Source organism: Tamandua tetradactyla, chromosome 6 (assembly GCF_023851605.1).
Source record: "Tamandua tetradactyla isolate mTamTet1 chromosome 6, mTamTet1.pri, whole genome shotgun sequence".
Classification (NCBI taxonomy): Eukaryota; Metazoa; Chordata; class Mammalia; order Pilosa; family Myrmecophagidae; genus Tamandua; species Tamandua tetradactyla.
In genome coordinates this window covers 9,549,956-9,571,341 of record NC_135332.1, presented here as the reverse complement: position 1 = coordinate 9,571,341, position 21,386 = coordinate 9,549,956, and the positions used below count along the sequence as shown (strand labels likewise).

General features: G+C 38.6%; 1 protein-coding gene across 2 annotated transcripts in view; it reads left to right on the top strand.

Moving 5' to 3' along the window:
* Nucleotides 1-21,386, top strand: part of LOC143687063 (ABC-type organic anion transporter ABCA8-like) — a 76,058-nt gene that overhangs the window by 51,824 nt on the left and 2,848 nt on the right. For both annotated transcript variants that reach the window (XM_077163678.1, XM_077163677.1), the window contains 14 exons: nucleotides 117-224; nucleotides 3,867-4,040; nucleotides 4,241-4,354; nucleotides 12,138-12,257; nucleotides 13,333-13,395; nucleotides 13,845-13,936; nucleotides 15,121-15,241; nucleotides 15,857-15,974; nucleotides 16,640-16,731; nucleotides 18,708-18,868; nucleotides 19,230-19,305; nucleotides 19,376-19,470; nucleotides 20,161-20,280; nucleotides 20,467-20,607. In XM_077163678.1, the coding sequence (XP_077019793.1) occupies nucleotides 117-224; nucleotides 3,867-4,040; nucleotides 4,241-4,354; nucleotides 12,138-12,257; nucleotides 13,333-13,395; nucleotides 13,845-13,936; nucleotides 15,121-15,241; nucleotides 15,857-15,974; nucleotides 16,640-16,731; nucleotides 18,708-18,868; nucleotides 19,230-19,305; nucleotides 19,376-19,470; nucleotides 20,161-20,280; nucleotides 20,467-20,607 (1,595 nt within the window). The remainder of the gene's footprint in view (nucleotides 1-116; nucleotides 225-3,866; nucleotides 4,041-4,240; nucleotides 4,355-12,137; nucleotides 12,258-13,332; nucleotides 13,396-13,844; nucleotides 13,937-15,120; nucleotides 15,242-15,856; nucleotides 15,975-16,639; nucleotides 16,732-18,707; nucleotides 18,869-19,229; nucleotides 19,306-19,375; nucleotides 19,471-20,160; nucleotides 20,281-20,466; nucleotides 20,608-21,386) is intronic.

Sequence of the window (21,386 nt, the reverse complement as noted above, 5' to 3'; positions counted from 1 at the left end):
TCAAAAGGGATCTAAGGCAGGATTACTTCTAATCAGTTTAATATTTTTTACAATGAACTCTAAAAAATGAATTTTGAATTTGCTCATTCAGGTCATTGTATTCTTTGCATTTTCAGGAAGAACAAAGTAACCCATTTAAGTTCCCAAGTCATACCATATTCTGGCTGATTTTGGCATCTGGTTGTCCTCCTTATATTGCAATGAGCAGCATTGATGATTATAAGGTAATAAAGAATAATTGAAACATACATTGCTTTGTCTTCTTAGAAGTTTTTGGTAGCATGATTATACGGTTTTTCATGAAGATACTTATATCGATTTACGTGTTGAGCAACCAATTGATATATAAAATCCAAGCTCTAAAACCAAAGGAGATGGGTAGTTGATAGATAGGTAGGTAGGTGGAAATTTATGTATATAATATTATGTAGTAAAAACTTTTGCTTCCAGCCATGATTTCATCATGAATAACTACGAAAATGGGCAAAATATTCACTCTTTGACATTGAATAGTGAAGAACTATGATCTCTTAGACAAGAGAAATAAATGAGATGAATCCTATGAGATCTCTGGCTTTCTTTCTGGTGGAATGTTCTGAACCACAGTGCAAGCAGGGACAATCCAAGGAGAGCACACGGTCTTCCTGAATTCAGAAGACAGAGCCCAAGGTTTGAGCTGACTGTGGTGGTTGAAATGTACATGACAGAATACCAGAGAGAAGGGTGACACGCAGAGAAAGGGATCTGAAATCAGCATAGGGGTTTCACAGAGTCTGATGCTGAATACAAAGCTGAGCATGTATGGGGTGAGGCCAGCCAAATAACAATTAGGGAGGTGTAAGATGAACTATGTTACAGGGTAGGGGAGTTCTTGCTAAGTACCTGAGTATTTGGTAGATACCTTAGAAGGATCATATTTTAATTGTAGGGCTAAACTAGCCCTAGAGTAAATCCTACTCAGACTGACCACAGTAAACTTATAGGCAAACTTTGATTGGATTAAACTGATCCACAAAATAACTTAATTGAATTCCAGAACAATTCAGCACTTTTTAATGGAAGCATAGAAAATATTTTCTTCAATAACGTAAAATCATCATGTCCCATATTCAGTAAAAAATTACTAGACATGCAGGAATAAGAAAAATAAGAAAAAATTAATAGAAACAGATACAGAAAAGATAAAAATGGTGTATAAATTAACAGACTGATTCTAAAATCTATATGCATATGCAAATAATCTAGACAAGACAAAATAACTTTGAAAAAGAAAGCACCCTTGGAAGACTTACCCCTAGACACCCAATAAAATGACTAAAGTTAAAACGACAACAATGTCAAGAGATGGTAAGGATGTCAGGTAAACATAACTCTCATTCATTGCTGGTGAGAATGTAAAAATATGCAATCACTTTGCAAAGCAGTTATACTGTTTCTTGTAAAGTTAAATCTTATAAAGCTTGTATCACCCAGAAATTCCTCTCTTAGGGAAAAGGAAACGTCTTTCTACAGAAATACTTGTGCATTAGTATTCTTAGCAGCTTGAAGTGTAGTAGGAAAACTGGAGAGAGCTCAAATGTTCATCAACCTGTGAATTGAAAAACAAATTCTGGTATAGCTATACAGTAAGATACTACTCAGCAATGCAAAAGGAAGGAGCAGCTAATAAATACATAATAAGGATGATTCTCAGAACTATTATACCAAAGGAATAAATCCAGACACAAGAATATGCACCGCATGATGTCTGCATGTAGAACTGTCTGAAAGGTGAAAGTAATTTATAGTGATAGAAAGCAGATGAGCGGTTGCTTGGGGTCAGGGGTAAAATGAACTGATGCAAAGAAGCAAAGGAAACTTTGCGGGGGGGTTGCGGATTGGAGAGGAAATGTTTATACCTTGATTATGGTTGTGGTTACAGAGATGTAGGCATTTATCAAAATTCATGTAATGGTATATTTAATATGGGTACCTTTATCATATGAAAGTTATAGCTCAAAAAGTTGATTAAAAATAGATTGTTAAAAACAAAATGATATTTTGGAGATGTGAGAATTGGAAGAGATTAAAAGAAATTCCCATTGTTTAACAAATTAATTACAAATTTTTATTTACAGACATTCTTTCATTAATACAAGTGAATCTTTAATATGTATACAAATTACTTGAGCATCTTGTTAAATTTAAGTTTCTAATTCATTAGATCTGGAGTGGAGCCAAATTTTGAGAGGCAATTCATAAGATGGTGAATTTAGATGATTACTCAGCCCAGGCCAACTTGCATTAGTTCTACCTACAAATTTCAATAGAATACTCATTAAAATTCTATTTTTGCAAATTCGTTATACACAATCCATGTAATCATGAGCTTCTCTGTTCTAGGTATTATCTTTATTCTACTTCCTGCCCTTCCAAGGTACTTCTGGTGGCAGGAATCAGCACTATCCATTTGGTGCTGTCTTTCTAGTATAAAACTCTCCAGGAAGCTTGGGAAATGCCATTTACTGACCTGGAATAACTGTCAGTCATTCTGGTGTTAATATAGACCAAACTTATCAACTTTTCCCATAGGAAACAAGAAATTGTTCTTCTTTGACTTTTGTGATAATGCCAAAATTTCATCGTTTTACTCCTAATTCTTTGGCCATTGTCTGTCTGTCCCCTTTGGCATATCTTATTCCTCTATATATTCTCTACATTTTGTAAATCCTCAGGGCTCTACCCTTGGCTTTCTAGGCCCACCTGACACACTGCTGTCCATGGGCAAACGCATCGAATTCTGTGGCTTCAAATTCCCTTCTCTGCTGGATACTCACAGAGTTGAGGCCCAGCTCCGATTTCTATTTGACCTCCAATCCTGATCCCAACTCCCCGGTAGCATTTCCACCACAGGCATCACAAACATCTCAGACTTCCAAATTTGTGACCTTTAATCTGTTCTCCCTTGTATATTTTCTCTCGCCATAAATGGCAGCACCATGTACTCAACCATCATGTCAGTAACCTCCATTCCTCTCTCTTCACCTACATATTGAGTTCATACCAAGTCCTTATCAGTGCCAACACCTGATGTATAATGCGTCTGTTCTCGGGAGACTTGGACAAGAATGCTTAGGTTAAATTATGTCTCAAACAGGAGTATCATTTAGCCAATCAGAGTCCATCAACAAATGAATCAAAATATATTTAAAAAGAAAAAACAATTATGTATTTTCAAAATTATTAAAATATTTCATTATAATTTGTGCTAAAAACCATATCACCTTGTGAACAGTTTAAAATCTGCATTTTTAAAATTTATTCAGGGAATAATGGAATTGAATTATATTTATATTTATGAATATATATTTATGTCATTATGCATTAATATTTGAATGGGTAATAAATATTTAAATATTAAATATTAAAAAGCTTATTTTATATAGATTAAAAGACTATTGAAAAGTTTATTTTATATAGATTAAAAGGATAAACAAATCCTATATATGTATATATATATATATAGAGAGAGAGAGATCTTCATATTGAGTCAAAGTGAAATCACTCTCTGATGGGGAGTTAGTTGCGTAGATAGATAAACTTTCCCCTGTAAGTCACGGTTTTGTTTACTGGGATGTCTTGATTACTCTGAGTTTTTCTTTCATATCTCTGCCAGCTAGGTGATAAATGTCAGCATCGTCCATTAAAGCAACAAACGGATGAGTTATGTTTGAAACTATACATATCTCCTAGCCCGGCTGACATTTGTAAATAGAATGTAGAATTATTACAAATGAAATTGTATTTGAACATTTTCTTACATAATCTACATTTTCTTAAACCTCAAATTGAAGTACCACTGTGTATCTTTGCTGTCTCCTAATCAGAACAAAGCTCGGACCCAGCTACGGATTTCTGGTCTCTTTCCTTCTGCTTACTGGTTTGGGCAGGCGCTAGTGGATGTTCCAATATACTGGTCCATCTTCATTTTTATGTATTTAGGAGACCACCTTTTAAACTTCCAAGAAACCATGTTTCAAGTTATAAACATGACTATGCAAGTAAGTGACAATGTGCATAAAACAAACATCATTGTATACTTTAAATACAAAATTTGACAATATAAGCCTTTTCAGTAATATTTAAATTATCATCAATTGAAGAATTACAAAATCCTTGGCCATGACAATATTTTGCATGCTAAATGTTTTCCTCATTTGCTTTGGTCTTTTGCTTAACTTAACAATCCTGTTCATTTCAGATCCCATGTGCTATTGGTTATGCCATATCACTTATCTTCTTGACATACATCATTTCATTCATTTTTCATAAAGGGAAAAAAAATAGTGGCATTTGGTCATTTTGCTTCTATATTGTAAGTATGTTTCTCATGAACATTTATTTTATATATTTAATATATAATTCTGAGCTAAGACTTTAAAATGTGCTCTTGGTAGAATGATAAATTGATATGGAACCTAAAATATTTTGTTCACTTATGCATGGATTCTTTTCAAATTTCCATCTTCGTTTCTTACAATTTTCATCTTTGTCTTTCTTTACAATACCTAAATTTTCTTTAGAACCATAAGATATTGAGCTAGAAGAAAAACTGGAGACCATCTGTATGTTATTTTCACTGAAAATGAAACAATCTCAAAGAGCCCCATGAACTTAAACAAGTTTACAGATTCTGTAATTAGCAGAGCTAATATGAGAAATTGTTTCTCCAAACTCCCTACTGAGAATTACTTCCATAAAACCACACTTCTTTTGTCTAAAGTAAGGAGAAAAAAATTAGGAGGAATTTGTATCTATTCTAATTTCCTGTGATTTCAGATACCAAATGGCTGTTAATTCAATAAACATTTGTTAACTCCCACAATGTGCAGCAAACTGAGACTGATAACAGAGAAATGATATGAAATGTGTAGTTTCAGCCCCGAAAGAGATCTGAAACATGAAACTGATAAAAGTAAACAGACGCCTATTAAAGCAGAGTGATAAGGAGAAGATTATCAACTGAGGTATTGTCCATTTTTAAAAGACTGGTATACAACTGAGTTTTAAAGAAGGCTAGGAATCCAAATTAATTCCTGAAAATGAGAGCAGAGATTGCCTTTAGGAAGGGAAGCTAGTAAAAGGGTAAGATTTCAACAGCTAGAGAGGAAGGATGGAGCAAATAGAAAAGAAAGTCCAGGCTTATTCTAGGAACTAGTAATAATCTGTTTTGAATATGGATGAAACACAAGGGGCAGGATGGGTTTGATCCTAGCTACAGTGAATTTAAATGTTGGTACTACAGATGGCTCTTAAAGGATGTGGAAGCTTTTAGTGTAGAAGAGATACACTTTTAGGGAGAGTACTCTGACAATTGTGAAAATGGTAGTTTGAAATAGAGACAAAGTAAAAGTATAAATCCTTAAGAATACGATTGCAATGGTTTAAAAGTGAAAGCCGAAAGACTTCAGGCTTCAGATGTGCCTATAACTTTCTTTTAACCCAGAATTCTGTATTTTGGAATGACTGCCTAAGCCACTCCAAGTTGTTAAATGCCTATATTTCCCCATTGTACAGTTAATCAAAGTCCAGTTTTGTTGTTCTTTTTGTCGTGTCCTGTTTCAGAGTAATTCCAAGTTTTCTATATGATTCCTACTTATCTATTGTTCTTAAACTTAACTTCAAAGCCCATAGTGCACCAACTTTTTTTTCCTTTTCTATACATAAAATATTCTATATAAGATGGCGGCTTAGTAAGGTACGTGCGTCTTAGTTCCTCCTCCAGAGCAACTACTAGGTGAGCAGAAACAGTGCAGAAGAGCCCCCAGGGCCACGGCAGGGAATGGACACACAGCGTACCCCAGTCTGGACTGGCTAGTCTAACTGCGAGACGCTGCTGCGGTGAGATCCCCGAGCAGCGCGCGATTCCCCGAGCAGTGGCAGCTGTGACGGCCAGAGCTCCTCCCTCCCTCCTTCCCAGGCCGGCTGAGAGTCTCGGAGAGGCAAGTTTCCCAAGCCGCGGCAGCCGGCGCCCCTCTTAGCGGGCGGCTTCCTGGACCGGCTACGAGTCTTGGATCAGGGGGCTACCCAAGCCGCGGTGGCCCTCTCCCACGGGCGGCTTCCTGGTCCGGTGGCAAATTCCCCAGGCCGCGGCAGCCGGCGACCGACACCCCTCCAGGGAGAGGAGGGAATTTCCGACAGTGGCAGGGACTGGGTCCAACCAAACACCAATAGGGGAATTAATAAAGGAGCCACAGGGTCTCCTCAAGCAGCAGTGGCTGACGCCCCCACCACGCGCGGCCCCCCGAACCAACTGAGAGAATTGGATCGGAAAACCCCAGGCCACGGAGAACGGTGACCGGGGGGGGATCCCTTCCAAACACGTGAGACAAACGTGTGCCACGAGCGCCATCTACTGGGCAGGATAAGAAAAACAGAACCCAGAGATTTCACAGAAAATTCTTACAACCTTGTTGGGTCCAACACCCAGGGAAATCTGACTAAACGCCCAGACGCCAGCAGAAGATAACGGTCCACGCTCAGAAGATTGAGAATATGGCCCAGTCAAAGGAACAAACCAATAGTTCAAATGAGATACAGGAGCTGAGACACCTAATGCTGAATATACGAACAGAAATGGAAAACCTCTTCAAAAATGAAATCGATAAATTGAGGGAGGACATGAAGAAGATATGGGCTGAACAAAAAGAAGAAATAGAAAAACTGAAAAAACAAATCACAGAACTTATGGAAGTGAAGGATAAAGTAGAAAAGATGGAAAAAACAATGGATACCTACAATGATAGATTTAAAGAGACAGAAGATAGAATTAGTGATTTGGAGGATGGAACATCTGAATTCCAAAAAGAAACAGAAACTATCGGGAAAAGAATGGAAAAATTTGAACAGGGTATCAGGGAACTCAAGGACAATATGAACCGCACAAATATACGTGTTGTGGGTGTCCCAGAAGGAGAAGAGAAGGGAAAAGGAGGAGAAAAACTAATGGAAGAAATTATCACTGAAAATTTCCCAACTTTTATGAAAGACCTAAAATTACAGATCCAAGAAGTGCAGCGCACCCCAAAGACATTAGACCCAAATAGGCATTCTCCAAGACACTTACTAGTTAGAATGTCAGAGGTCAAAGAGAAAGAGAGGATCTTGAAAGCAGCAAGAGAAAAACAATCCATCACATACAAGGGAAACCCAATAAGACTATGTGTAGATTTCTCAGCAGAAACCATGGAAGCTAGAAGACAGTGGGATGATATATTTAAATTACTAAAAGAGAAAAACTGTCAACAAAGACTTCTATATCCAGCAAAATTGTCCTTCAAAAATGAGGGAGAAATTAAAACATTCTCAGATAAAAAGTCACCGAGAGAATTTGTGATCAAGAGACCAGCTCTGCAAGAAATACTAAAGGGAGCACTAGAGTCAGATACAAAAAGACAGAAGAGAGAGGTATGGAGAAGAGTGTAGAAAGAAGGAAAATCAGATATGATATATATAATACAAAAGGCAAAATGTTAGAGGAAAATATTATCCAAACAGTAATAACACTAAATGTTAATGGACTGAATTCTCCAATCAAAAGACATAGATAGGCAAAATGGATTAAAAAACAGGATCCTTCTATATGCTGTCTACAGGAAACACATCTTAGACCCAAAGATAAACATAGGTTGAAAGTGAAAGGTTGGGAAAAGATATTTCATGCAAATAACAACCAGAAAAGAGCAGGAGTGGCTATACTAATATCCAACATATTAGACTTCAAATGTAAAACAGTTAAAAGAGACAAAGAAGGACACTATATACTAATAAAAGGAACAATTAAACAAGAAGACATAACAATCATAAATATTTATGCACCAAACCAGAGTGCCCCAAAATACGTGAGGAATACACTGCAAACACTGAAAAGGGAAATAGACTCATATACCATAATAGTTGGAGACTTCAATTCACCACTCTCATCAATGGACAGAACATCTAGACCGAGGATCACTAAAGAAATAGAGAATCTGAATATTACTATAAATGAGCTAGACTTAACAGACATTTATAGGACATTACATCCCACAACAGCAGGATACACCTTTTTCCCAAGTGCTCATGGATCATTCTCAAAGATAGACCATATGCTGGGTCACAAAGCAAGTCTTAACAAATTTAAAAAGACTGAAATCATACACAATACTTTCTCGGATCATAAAGGAATGAAGTTGGAAATCAACAATAGGCAGAGTGCCAGAAAATTCACAAATAAGTGGAGGCTCAACAACACACTCTTAAACAACGAGTGGTTCAAAGAAGAAATTGCAAGAGAAATTAGCAAATACCTCGAGGCAAATGAAAATGAAAACACAACATATCAAAACTTATGGGATGCAGCAAAGGCAGTGCTAAGAGGGAAAATTATTGCCCTAAATGCCTATATCACAAAAGAAGAAAAGGCAAAAATTCAGGAATTAACTGTCCGCTTGGAAGAACTGGAGAAAGAACAGCAAACTAATCCCAAAGCAAGCAAAAGGAAAGAAATAACAAAGATTAGAGCAGAAATAAATGAAATTGAAAACATGAAAACAATAGAGAAAATCAATAAGGCCAGAAGTTGGTTCTATGAGAAAATCAATAAGATTGATGGACCCTTAGCAAGACTGACAAAAAGAAGAAGAGAGAGGATGCAAATAAATAAGATCAGAAATGGAAGAGGAGACATAACTACTGACCTCACAAAAATAAAGGAGGTAATAACAGGATACTATGAACAACTTTACGCTTATAAATACAACAATTTAGATGAAATGGACGAGTTCCTGGAAAGACATGAACAACCAACTTTGACTCAAGGAGACATAGATGACCTCAACAAACCAATCACAAGGAAAGAAATTGAATTAGTCATTCAAAAGCTTCCTAAAAAGAAAAGTCCAGGACCAGACAGCTTCACATGTGAATTCTATCAAGCATTCCAGAAAGAATTAGTACCAACTCTCCTCAAACTCTTCAAAAAAATCGAAGCGGAGGGAAAACTACCTAATTCATTCTATGAAGCTAACATCACCCTCATACCAAAACCAGGCAAAGATATTACAAAAAAAGAAAACTACAGGCCAATCTCTCTAATGAATATAAATGCAAAAATCCTCAACAAAATTCTAGCAAATCATATCCAACAACACATTAAAAGAATTATACATCATGACCAAGTAGGATTCATCCCAGGTATGCAAGGATGGTTCAACATAAGAAAATCAATTAATGTAATACACCATATCAACAAATCAAAGCAGAAAAATCACATGATCATCTCAATTGATGCAGAGAAGGCATTTGACAAGATTCAACATCCTTTCCTGTTGAAAACACTTAAAAGGATAGGAATACAAGGGAACTTCCTTAAAATGATAGAGGGAATATATGAAAAACCCACAGCTAATATCATCCTCGATGGGGAAAAATTGAAAACTTTCCCCCTAAGATCAGGAACAAGACAAGGATGTCCACTATCACCACTATTATTCAACATTGTGTTGGAGGTTCTAGCCAGAGCAATTAGACAAGAAAAAGAAATACAAGGCATCAAAATTGGAAAGGAAGAAGTAAAACTATCACTGTTTGCAGACGATATGATACTATACGTCAAAAACCCGGAAAAATCCACAACAAAACTACTAGAGCTAATAAATGAGTACAGCAAAGTAGCAGGTTACAAGATCAACATTCAAAAATCTGTAGCATTTCTATACACTAGCAATGAACAAGCGGAGGGGGAAATCAAGAAACGAATTCCATTTACGATTGCAACTAAAAGAATAAAATACCTAGGAATAAATTTAACTAAAGAGACAAAAAACCTATATAAAGAAAACTACAAAAAACTGCTAAAAGAAATCACAGAAGACCTAAATAGATGGAAGGGCATACCATGTTCATGGATTGGAAGACTAAATATAGTTAAGATGTCAATCCTACCTAAATTGATTTACAGATTCAAAGCAATAACAATCAAAATCCCAACAACTTATTTTTCAGAAATAGAAAAACCAATAACCAAATTTATCTGGAAGGGCAGGGTGCCCTGAATTGCTAAAAACATCTTGAGGAAAAAAAACGAAGCTGGAGGTCTTGCACTGCCTGACTTTAAGGCATATTATGAAGCCACAGTGTTCAAAACAGCATGGTATTGGCATAAAGATAGATATATCGACCAATGGAATCGAATAGAGTGTTCAGATATAGACCCTTTCATCTATGGACATCTGATCTTTGATAGGGCAGTCAAGCCAAGTCACCTGGGACAGAACAGTCTCTTCAATAAATGGTGCCTAGAGAACTGGATATCCATATGCAAAAGAATGAAAGAAGACCCATATCTCACACCGTATACAAAAGTTAACTCAAAATGGATCAAAGATCTAAACATTAGGTCTAAGACCATAAAACAGTTAGAGGAAAATGTAGGGAGATATTTTATGAATCTTACAATTGGAGGCAGTTTTATGGACCTTAAACCTAAAGCAAGAGCACTGAAGAAGGAAATAAATAAATGGGAGCTCCTCAAAATTAAACACTTTTGTGCATCAAAGAACTTCATCAAGAAAGTAGAAAGACAGCCTACACAATGGGAGACAATATGTGGAAATGGCATATCAGATAAAGGTCTAGTATCCAGAATTTATAAAGAGATTGTTCAGCTCAACAACAAAAAGACAGCCAACCCAATTACAAAATGGGAAAAAGACTTGAATAGACACCTCTCAGAAGAGGAAATACAAATGGCCAAAAGGCACATGAAGAGATGCTCAATCTCCCTGGCCATTAGAGAAATGCAAATCAAAACCACAATGAGATATCATCTCATATCCACCAGAATGGCCATTATCAACAAAACAGAAAATGACAAGTGCTGGAGAGGATGTGGAGAAAAAGGCACACTTATCCACTGTTGGTGGGAATGTCAAATGGTGCAACCACTGTGAAAGGCAGTTTGGCGGTTCCTCAAAAAGCTGAATATAGAATTGCCATACAACCCAGCAATACCATTGCTGGGAATCTACTCAAAGGAATTAAGGGCAAAAACTCAAACGGACATTTGCACACCAATGTTTATAGCAGCGTTATTTACAATTGCAAAGAGATGGAAACAGCCAAAATGTCCATCAACAGACGAGTGGCTAAACAAACCGTGGTATATACATATGATGGAATATTATGCAGCTTTAAGACAGGATAAACTTATGAAGCATGTAATAACATGGATGGACCTAGAGAACATTATGCTGAGTGAGTCTAGCCAAAAACTAAAAGACAAATACTGTATGGTCCCAATGATGTGAATCGACACTCGAGAATAAACTTGGAATATGTCATTGGTAACAGAGACCAGCAGGAGTTAGAAACAGGGTAAGATAATGGGTAATTGGAGCTGAAGGGATACAGACTGTGCAACAGGACTAGATACAAAAACTCAAAAATGGACAGCACAATAATACCTAATTGTAAAGTAATCATGTTAAAACACTGAATGAAGCTGCATCCGAGCTATAGGTTTTTGTTTTGTTTTGTTTTGTTTTGTTTTTACTATTATTACTTTTATTTTTCTCTCTATATTAACATTCTATATTTTTTTCAGTTGTGTTGCTAGTTCTTCTAAACCGATGCAAATGTACTAAGAAACGATGATCATGCATCTATGTGATGATGTTAAGAATTACTGATTGCATATGTAGAATGGTATGATTTCTAAATGTTGGGTTAATTTCTTTTTTTCTGTTAATTAATAAAATAAATAAATAAATAAATAAATAAATAGCTTTGGTGTAAAAAAAAGAATTACTGATTATATATGTAGAATGGAATGATATGTTAATGTGTTTGTTTGTTTGTTGTACATTTTTCTAATTAATAAAAAAATTGAAAAAAAAGTATTCTATATATTAGATCCTGGATTCTTCTAGCAATGTCACATTCATGACTCTCTAGGCCGAAGGAATTTGGCTACCTAAGTGGAAATGCTAATGGAGATATTATTTCAAAATGGTTTATGAGGTTGGGGTGGAATTAGCTCCAAGGTGAACCATCTTAATTTGGAACATATATTGAAATTCAGAGTGCTTTGCATAATAACGTATTTGCATTTTCTTTAGATCATTATGTTTTCACTGGTTATATTTCTCGCCAATACCCTTGGAAACACTGCACTACTTTGCATCACCTTTTTCATACCACATGCCACGTTGATTGGTTGTTTGCTCTTATCTCTTCAAGTAAGTAATGCCACTCTCATTCCTGATGTCCCAGAATTCATGCCAACTGGGAAAGCTTTGCCCAGGGTGGGGATTCTACAACACATTAAGCATGCATGACATTTGAAGACTTCTACTTCTTTTGGTTTCTATTTGATCTTCTCCCAGATAGAAGAATGTACTTTGGTTGACCCATAATAGGAAATGATCCTGATTAATATGGGGTGGGGGCAGGTGGAGGGTGGCAGGAAATAGAGCAGCCTCAGCACTCATGAAGTTCCTGGGGCTTACATACTCTTGGATATGTCACTCAGCTTTAGAAGTAGACAAATTAAATGCCCCAAATCTTTGGAATATTTGGTTCTAAAGAAGCATCCTAAGTGAGCAAAGTCCCTTTCTTCTAGCTGATTGATGTCTAGACTTCCATGGAAGTAAGGAAAGAACAGTACATGTCCTTCATCCCTAATATATCCTATAGCAAGTAAGAGGTTTTCTGGGTTTCCAGATTTGAGGATCTGGAGAAATTTATAGACCCTCTATCTCCTTAGAAAAATACTCATAAGAATTAAACTTTACATGAACCCCAGGTTTAGAGCACCTATTTGTGGGTGAAGCGGTATCTATGGAGAGGGGAATTGAAGGACAATGGGCACAGGAAAATGTGTGACGTTCTGTGCTCTGAGAATAAACCCTGAAGCTCTCGCTGTTTGGATTTGTGTTTGCACAGATCCCCAGGATTGTCTCATCAGAGCGTAATGATAGCTGAATCCTTTCACCTCAAACAAAAGCATAAGACCAGGTGATGCGATGGTGACTCAGTGGCAGAATTCTTACCTACCATGCCGGAGACCCGGGTTCAATTCCTGGTGCCTGCCACTGCCCCCATGCAAAAAAAAAAAAAAAATGCACAAGAGCTCATTGACCTGGGAATAAGGAAAACAGCCCCTCGGTACACATTCAGAACTGACCCTTACCTGACACACATGGTGGAAACAGAGGGAATGCTAACAAGATGTTCAATGGACTAAATCATTTATTTTGGACAAAATTCTTGGAAGAGAAACTTTGCATTTAACCATTGTCTTTCTGTTTGCAGATTTTGTTTTCTGCTTTTGTTGGAGAAGAAGCGGATGTAGAGCCATATATGGTGTTCCTAATAGTAAGATCGCACTCTCATTTAAAATTATTGTGTCTTTTACCATACTCAACTATTTTAATTCCTGTACATACTATGAAACTTTGATTAAGGGGGAGTTATAGATATTTGTAGCCCATAAAGAAATAATATCTATAAAATAAGTAACTATTTTTTATAAAGATCAATTGATCAGAAAATATGCTTCCCAAATTTTAGAACATTGTTCAACTGTTAGACAAAATACATAAAGTAATAGTATCACATAATTGCGTTTGTTTCTAATATTTCTGTAAATGAGGTTGAAAATGAATTTGATAGTTTCATAATTTGCAAAATAGATGATGAGAAATTTGTAAAGCCTTCACCAAATGAATTTTTGTAGGAGACCACATATTACTAATTCACCTCTAATGTTAAAACGATTATCTTTCAGTGTCTCTAATTGTGCATATCCTTCTTTTTACCTCTAGCCTTTCCTTCATTTTATCATCTTCCTTTTTATACTCCGATGCCTGGAATGGAAGTTTGGAAAGAAATCAATGAGAAAGGATCCTGTCTTTAGGTTGGGAGAAATCAAATTGGATTCTGTATTTTATTTCCAGGATCAATATTTTAAAATATCTTTTCTTGCATAAACCAAACTACCAACAAAAAGATGTTATGTGCTCAAAAAGTCTCAGGCAGGAACCACATGATGATATGAATAATAGAGATATGGGTGCCTAAACCAAAGAAGATTATAATCTAGTAGAGGAAATAGAAGTAACACACCTGAAAGTTGAAGGCTCAATTGACACTACATGCAGTGAGTCCTGGGAAAAGTTACATGGGGTAGGTTCAGTTGACCAGCAATCTATAGGAATGGATGGGCTGTTGGAGCAAAGCGCCTGTCCAAGAAAGAGGAGAAACAGGACAGACATAGAATGAGTGACAAGGACAGCAAAAACTGTGCTCTTTTCTTGGGGGGTGGAATAAGAAGCCTGGAGGTGGATCATGGATGGATCTGGAGATGCAGGGTCTTAAATGCAGAGACTCTTTTTCCCCATTCAAGGATGCAACCATAAGCATCTTGTTCCTTCATCTCCCACATCACCCCAGTTTCCTCTTTGACTATGGGATAGGGTTGGACGAGAGATGACCAAAATGAAAGCAAACCTTTAGGAAATCTAAGATCAGTTTGGGGGTACAGTGAAGGGAGATCAGTGTAAATAATATTCTGGGTTGAAGTATCAAACTTAGAACGAGGGGGAAAAGACTGAATCTGACACGTATTCCAAAGAAATGACCAGGCTAAGTGAAAGCTCAGTCACCTTATTGTATTTTCTGAGGCAGTCTGAATTCACATATCCTGGCCCATCCTCCCCACAAAAGCATAAGAGTGCCAACATGTTGGTTTCAAAGCTGTGGTTCCCAGAATAATTACTTCATTAATTTATGATATAAACATCTGTGCCAGGTAATACTAAGTTGTCCATTGAGATTTTAAAAAGACGTTATTGCTATAGATAATATGATAGATAAGTAAAATACCTATAGATAAGTAAAATAAAAGACACGTGAAAAGCAAAGGTCATTAAATGTAGTAGTACCGCTGACAGAAGCAAGGAGATTTTAAAAGGGGCAAGTTTGTGGTATTAAAGGGAGATTATGGTGATCTATAATTATCTGATCTACATAAAGAATGCAATATTCTTGCTACAAGGCTAAAACCAGAAGTCAATTATTAATGGATGCTCTTGACTCTAGAATTTCTCCAAGAAGCAATGATGTGACTCAAAACCCAGAAAAGCCAGAAGAGGAGGATGAAGATGTTCAGATGGAAAGAGAGAGGACAGCTAATGCCTTGAGTTCCACAAACCTGGATGAGGTAAAACACACAATGTACTTATAATACCAAATAACAAAGATGCTTATCAATGGCCATGTCCCAGTATAATTCTCAAATGATTTTGAGTCTCTCCAATTCACATAAATGAGGATCATTATTTTAGTAGGTAGTTGTCATTCTTACATCTAAATGAGCATACAAAAATCTAGTTAATTCTCTTAGAATAGAGAGAGAGAGAACAACTGGAATTGAAAAAACCTGGAAAGAACTTGTGGTTGTTAGAAACTGAGCTAAGCATAGTGTCCAAAATTCACGACAAAGCTCAGTCCACATCATGTGCTTTTTGATCCTTTGAAGAGGATCAAGTCTCTTTGTGGCTGATCTGCAGAGAAGAGAAGGTTGTGTAAAATAATATGTACCTGAGCAACTGCCTTTGCAGGAGAGGAAAATGGCAGCCTCTTCAAGAATAAGTGCTGGGACAGGAGAATTGCCAGTGAGTGTGACACTTAGTAGAAGCCTCTTTTGATGCATGGCTTGGGCAGCAAGCCAGTGAGAGGATAGAGCTTTTTTGAAGTTAATGATGAGCTATGATTAACTAATTTGTTGTTGGTTGATAATAACTAATGTCTGACATGAGTAATTTGTTGTATGCAGAAACCGCTCATTATTGCCAGCTGTTTGCGCAAGGAGTATCCAGGGAAGAGGAAGCACTGCCTTTCCAAGGGGAAGAAGAAAATAGCCACAAGAAACATCTCATTCTGTGTTAGGAAAGGTTGGACACAGTAGCTTTTCCACTGTTGGCTTAGAACTTCATGTGTCTTGATGAGAATTATTCTGTACATCACGCCTTATTTCATATACAGACCCATCAGCAGGGCAACCTTGACAAATCCTTTTACAAATCTTGTCTCCAAATGTAATTAACTAACTCCTTCCCTGAATAGGGACATAGTCACGTCTACATTGAAGCTCTGAGGTCTCTAATAAAATGAACCATTGAAATGCTGACATTTCCACGGTTTACCATCGGTTTCCTAACACCTGTTATTCTTCACAAGATAACTGACTGAGGTTGTGCTAGTTCATTCTGAAGTCTTGGCCTGGGGTGACTTTGTGTCTTTATCACACAGTGTTTTAGGATCACAGGAGTCTGACATTGTTGGCTTCCAAGGGTGGCTTTGCTGTTTCCCATGAGTGTGAACATTTAACCTCATCTCTGAGAACTTTTGTCCCCAACTATATAAGAAAGGATTGTGATCCTTCTTCAAAACCTCTCAGTGTGCTTGTGACAATTAAATGAGATACTGCATAGAAAGCACATAGCACAATGCTTCTCACATAGTGCAACTCAGACTGTATTTTATTCTTAGTTTTATATCTTAATAGTTTATATTAAAGTCATTAATATTAAGTATATTAATATACCATGTTTTTCAGGTGAGGTTTTAGGATTATTAGGGCACAATGGAGCTGGGAAAAGCACATTCATTAAGCTGGTAACTGGAGACACAAAACCAACTGCAGGACAGGTAAGTGAATTATGTGGAAAATATGTCTTCTAGTGGTGCTAACAATAAATTTTATAAAATGTTACAGCCATAGAAGGTGCAAAATGCCATTAACCATTAGTTGATTGAAGTGATTAATACAATGTACAGAGAATAAATTCACAAATTGTAGAGTTTGTATATACAAAAACTAACTATGCAAAAGGAATAGTTAACTATCTTATGCTATTTAAAGACAATGAGATGGAATGTAACATATTCCGATCAATAATCATTATCAGAACCCATATAAATTCTATTCATAGAGCCATAAAATAGATTGCTTTGCTCTTTTAATGAGCATTGTCTTCATAGTGTGTAATATTTTAATCTTGAAAGAACTGTTAAAAATAAAACCCCCTCAGTAAGCAATTATATTCGTTGACCTTCACAGAGTGCTTACTTATTGGGGCCTACATTTTTGTGCACATACTATATTTACTTTAGGGAGCAACTGGACATTGAGCAGTGAGGATGAGAAGTTGACTTTAATTGAACATGCAGTTGAACTGAAGGAGGTGGCCGCAGGAAGGTCAGGCAAACAGGAAAAAGAGCTCAGTTTTGTCAAAGAAAGAGATATCAAAGAGCAGAGAGAAATCATTTTTATTTCTCAAATTTTAGAACGGAAGGTAGAAAACTTTATCAACTTTTCGGTAAGGTTTAAGGCAGAGGTCTGTGGAACTGCTTCATGGAAAAGGGATTAGTGATCAAACCAAGGATGGGAAAGCCAGCCAGGAACATTGTTGTCTGGAGAGGGAAGAAAGAATGGATGTCCATAGTCCCTCTGAGTAGGACCAGGGAGGGTGCTGGAGAAGGGAAATTGCTCAGTCATAATGACAGCTCAGCAGCTGACAGCTCCTAGCTGGATACCCTAATTCAGCCATGACCACATTCAAGTTCAATCATCATCATTTTGGGGAGGGGGTAGGTTGCAAACTACGAATTTTTTTTCTCATTAAGAATGAAAGAAAAAGATAGCTGTGCTTTAGAAAATTGGAATACTATATTTTTAAAATGTTAGGTCTAAATTATAAAGCCAACTCTCTAAGTGTCATGAAATCAGCTTTAATCAGGATCAGCCAGGGTGATCTTCGCAAACCATGTCATTCTCCTGCTTAAATACTTCCAATGACTTCTTACTGCAGTGTGATGGAAGGACACCTTCTCCTCTTGTTCTGCAGACTGCTGCAGAAGCTGATGTTTGCTGCCCTCCACCTGCATCTCTGCCATTCTCCCCTTGCTGACTCAGCTCCATGACCCCGTGCTTCCTTTGGGTTCAGGAGCACAGCAAGCCTCATTCTACCACTGGGCCTTTGCTCTCACTCCATCTACCTACAATTCCTTCCCCTTGGCGTTTTCCCTGGCTGACTGCTGCTTATTTTTCTGTGCAGCAGCCCCCTCTGCAGAGAGCCTCTCTCTGACCATACTGCTTAAAGCCACTTCCAGCATCCTGAATACTTCCCATTCCAGTGCCATTCATTTTCTGTTTTTATTCTATTTGCTCATTTCTCTACTCATTTATTCCCTGGTTCAATTCTGTGAATGAAAATTTCAGGTTACAGGAATGCTGGGTTTTTTGTTCTTCATCCTTTCCAAAGCACACACAGAAAATACCTGTCTCTTAGAAAACCTTTGTTGAATGAATGAATGAAGTTAAATAGTGAGTCATTAAGTTAATACACTTTATTCTGACAGTGATGGAAGGATCTGATATAAAATGCTAGCTGCAATGGCAAGACACCAGATTTATGGAATATTTGATTTTTCAGCTTAGATTCAGTTTCTGGTTGTGCAAGTCTACAACTTTTTCCCCATGCTAAATGATTACAGATAATTAAACTCTATTAGGTCCCAGAGTTTCTCTTGTTTTCTAAGTTTATAAGGTGAAAGACATCAATGAAATACACATAAAAGCAAAACATTTCAGGGCACAAGAGTCAACTCGTGCTTCCCCGCAGGTGCTACTACAAGAGAACCAAGGAGGGGACGCCGCAGGCTTCGTGGGGTGCTGTCCGCAGGAGAATGCGCTGTGGCCCGGCCTGACCGCGCGGGAGCACCTGGAGGTGTTCGCCGCGGTGAAGGGGCTGCGGGGCGCGGCCGCCCGGGACGCTGTGACACGGTACTCGCCCAGCCGCACCTGTTCCCTACCCCGGGGAAGGGGGAGCCGCGATGTTCACCCAGAATTAAGACAGAGATTCTTAATTCTTGTGGTCAGTTAGACCCCAAGTCCAGTGTCTGCTCACTTTAAGCCTGGAGGAAAAGTGTGTTGATTCTTCTTAAAATGGAAGAAAGTCATTGAAAAATAGGAATTTCACGACCAGGAAAGGTTCAGAAAATACCCCAGGTGGCCTCCCATCAGTTTTCCCATCACCCTGACTTGGAAAGATTTCTCTGTTACAGTTTTTCTCCTGATCTGCACGGTGCTCTCTATAGATTCCTGTTGTGGGGATAATGTGCGTTTTATTGACTGTTTCCGTCAGGCTAGTGGATGCGCTCCAGCTGCAGGACCAGCTGAAGGTTCCCACAAAGGCCCTCTCGGAGGGGATGAAGAGAAAGGTAAGGGGGTCCCCCGGTCACCCCCCACCCCCGCGTGGCCCGGCGCTGACCCGCTGTTCTCTGCTTGCAGCTGTGCTTCGCGCTGAGCGTCCTGGGCAACCCCGCAGCGGTGCTTCTGGATGAGCCCTCCACGGGCATGGACCCCGCGGGGCAGCAGCAGATGTGGTGAGCAGCCGCAGGGGCCTGGCGGGACTTTGTGAACTGCACTTACTCTGTTTTAAAAAAAATCAGCATTTCAATCGTTTCTTAACATGGAAAATGCTACCAATATCAGGAGTAAAATCTCTTCTCTGTTAAAAAACAAACAAACAATCTTTCTGACAATATCATAACCGTTTCTCATTGAAAGAAGATTAAGCTTTGTCAGGGCTGGGCAGACTCGCTCTGAGTATGATAATTGCTCCTTTGATCTTTTAGGTAGGTTTGGTGCATTTTTGCACTACAGGTACTGAGGCTCTGAGGTTTAGCAGGGGGATTACTAGTTCATGTTGTCAAGATATGTGGTCTCTGGATGTCGTCATGGAGTCACCTTCATTCATTTTGCTACATCTCAGCAGCTCCGCGTTGGGCTCTGTGTCACTCTCCTGCCCATTGGGTGGACAGGGCTCGCCCGCGACGGCGTTCCGGTCTCCCTGCCGACCACGCGGCGTGTTTAAGCACCCCTCTCCCAGCGCGTGCCCCACTTCACCTGCCCTCACCTGACTTGCCCTTTCGTATTCCCCACCCCACCTTGCCTTGCTTGATGCCCGTTTGCGAACTGTTTCCCACACATGCCAGTTAAAAATTCCATTCTGCGTCCTTTCCCAATTAACTGGAAGACTGCCTTTAGCTGCAACTATTCTCTTGACAATCCAGGCGTGCGATCCGGGCCGCCGTCAGAAGCGCCGAGCGGGGCGTCCTGCTGAGCACGCACTACATGGCCGAGGCCGAGGCTGTGTGCGACCGCGTGGCCATCATGGTGTCCGGGAGGCTCAGGTGGGTGCCAGACCCCAGGGGCTTGGCCGGAGGAGCTTCTCTGCGAGCAGAGGGGGTGCTGCTGTGCTCCTGGGTTTCGCAGCGCCAACCTGGAGACAGTGTTAGCACCAAGTCATGGGCTTGGAACATTGTATCCCGTGTCTTTTCCTCTACTCTACCTCTACCTCATCGCCCTCCTGTCTCCAGATGTATTGGTTCCATCCAACACCTGAAAAGCAAATTTGGCAAGGATTATCTGCTGGAGATGAAACTGAAGACCCCGGAGCAAGGGGAGCCCCTGCACGCTGAGGTTCTGAGGCTTTTCCCCCAGGCTGCTCGGCAGGAGAGGTAAAGGGGATTTTTGACCTGGAAAGAAATATCAGCCTTTCTCTGTCGTTTATATTGGTCTGTAGCCATTCAGGGTCACTCGTAGTACACAAAGAAACCTTAAAGAAAGAGATTGTCAGAGACTCCAAGAAGTAAACTAGACAAGAGAGAGCTCCTTTAGAAGCTGATGTAGCGTAGCTTGTAGTCCTACTATGCGTCAGGCACGGTCCTGGACTTGTGTTACCATGTTTGAAGTAGATACTGTCATTCCAGTGAAAAAGGAGATAACTTAAGAGAAGCATAGTGAGGTTCTGACCTTCACAAGGAACTTAATAGATTCAATTATTTTCTATATGAATAGGAAATTGATAGACACAAGTTAGGTCACAGGACAGAGCTAACAACTGGCAGAACCAGGATGGAAACCTGATTGTTTTATTCTAAATCTATTACTATTCGCAAATCCTTTGGAAAGTAATACAGCAAAAAATTAAGGTTTAACTTTATGTTCATTCATAACACCTAGGATTTACTGCAGAAGACAGGTAAGTTGGAAGGTAGGAAGGAAATAGCTAAGAGAGAGAAATAAATGAAAATCACAAGGTGGGAAAATATATCTCTTCAGTGGAGTTTAATAGAAAAGCAATGCTCTAACTCAGCATGCAGCCCATCATGGGAGAGAAATTCATCATAAAGGTGCAAAGAATGAGTCGCATGGATGAAAGTAATGGCCCCGTAAATGTATGAAATTGTATCTCATGAAATGGAACCTAAATCTTCCTGAGTTTTAAATGATAGTA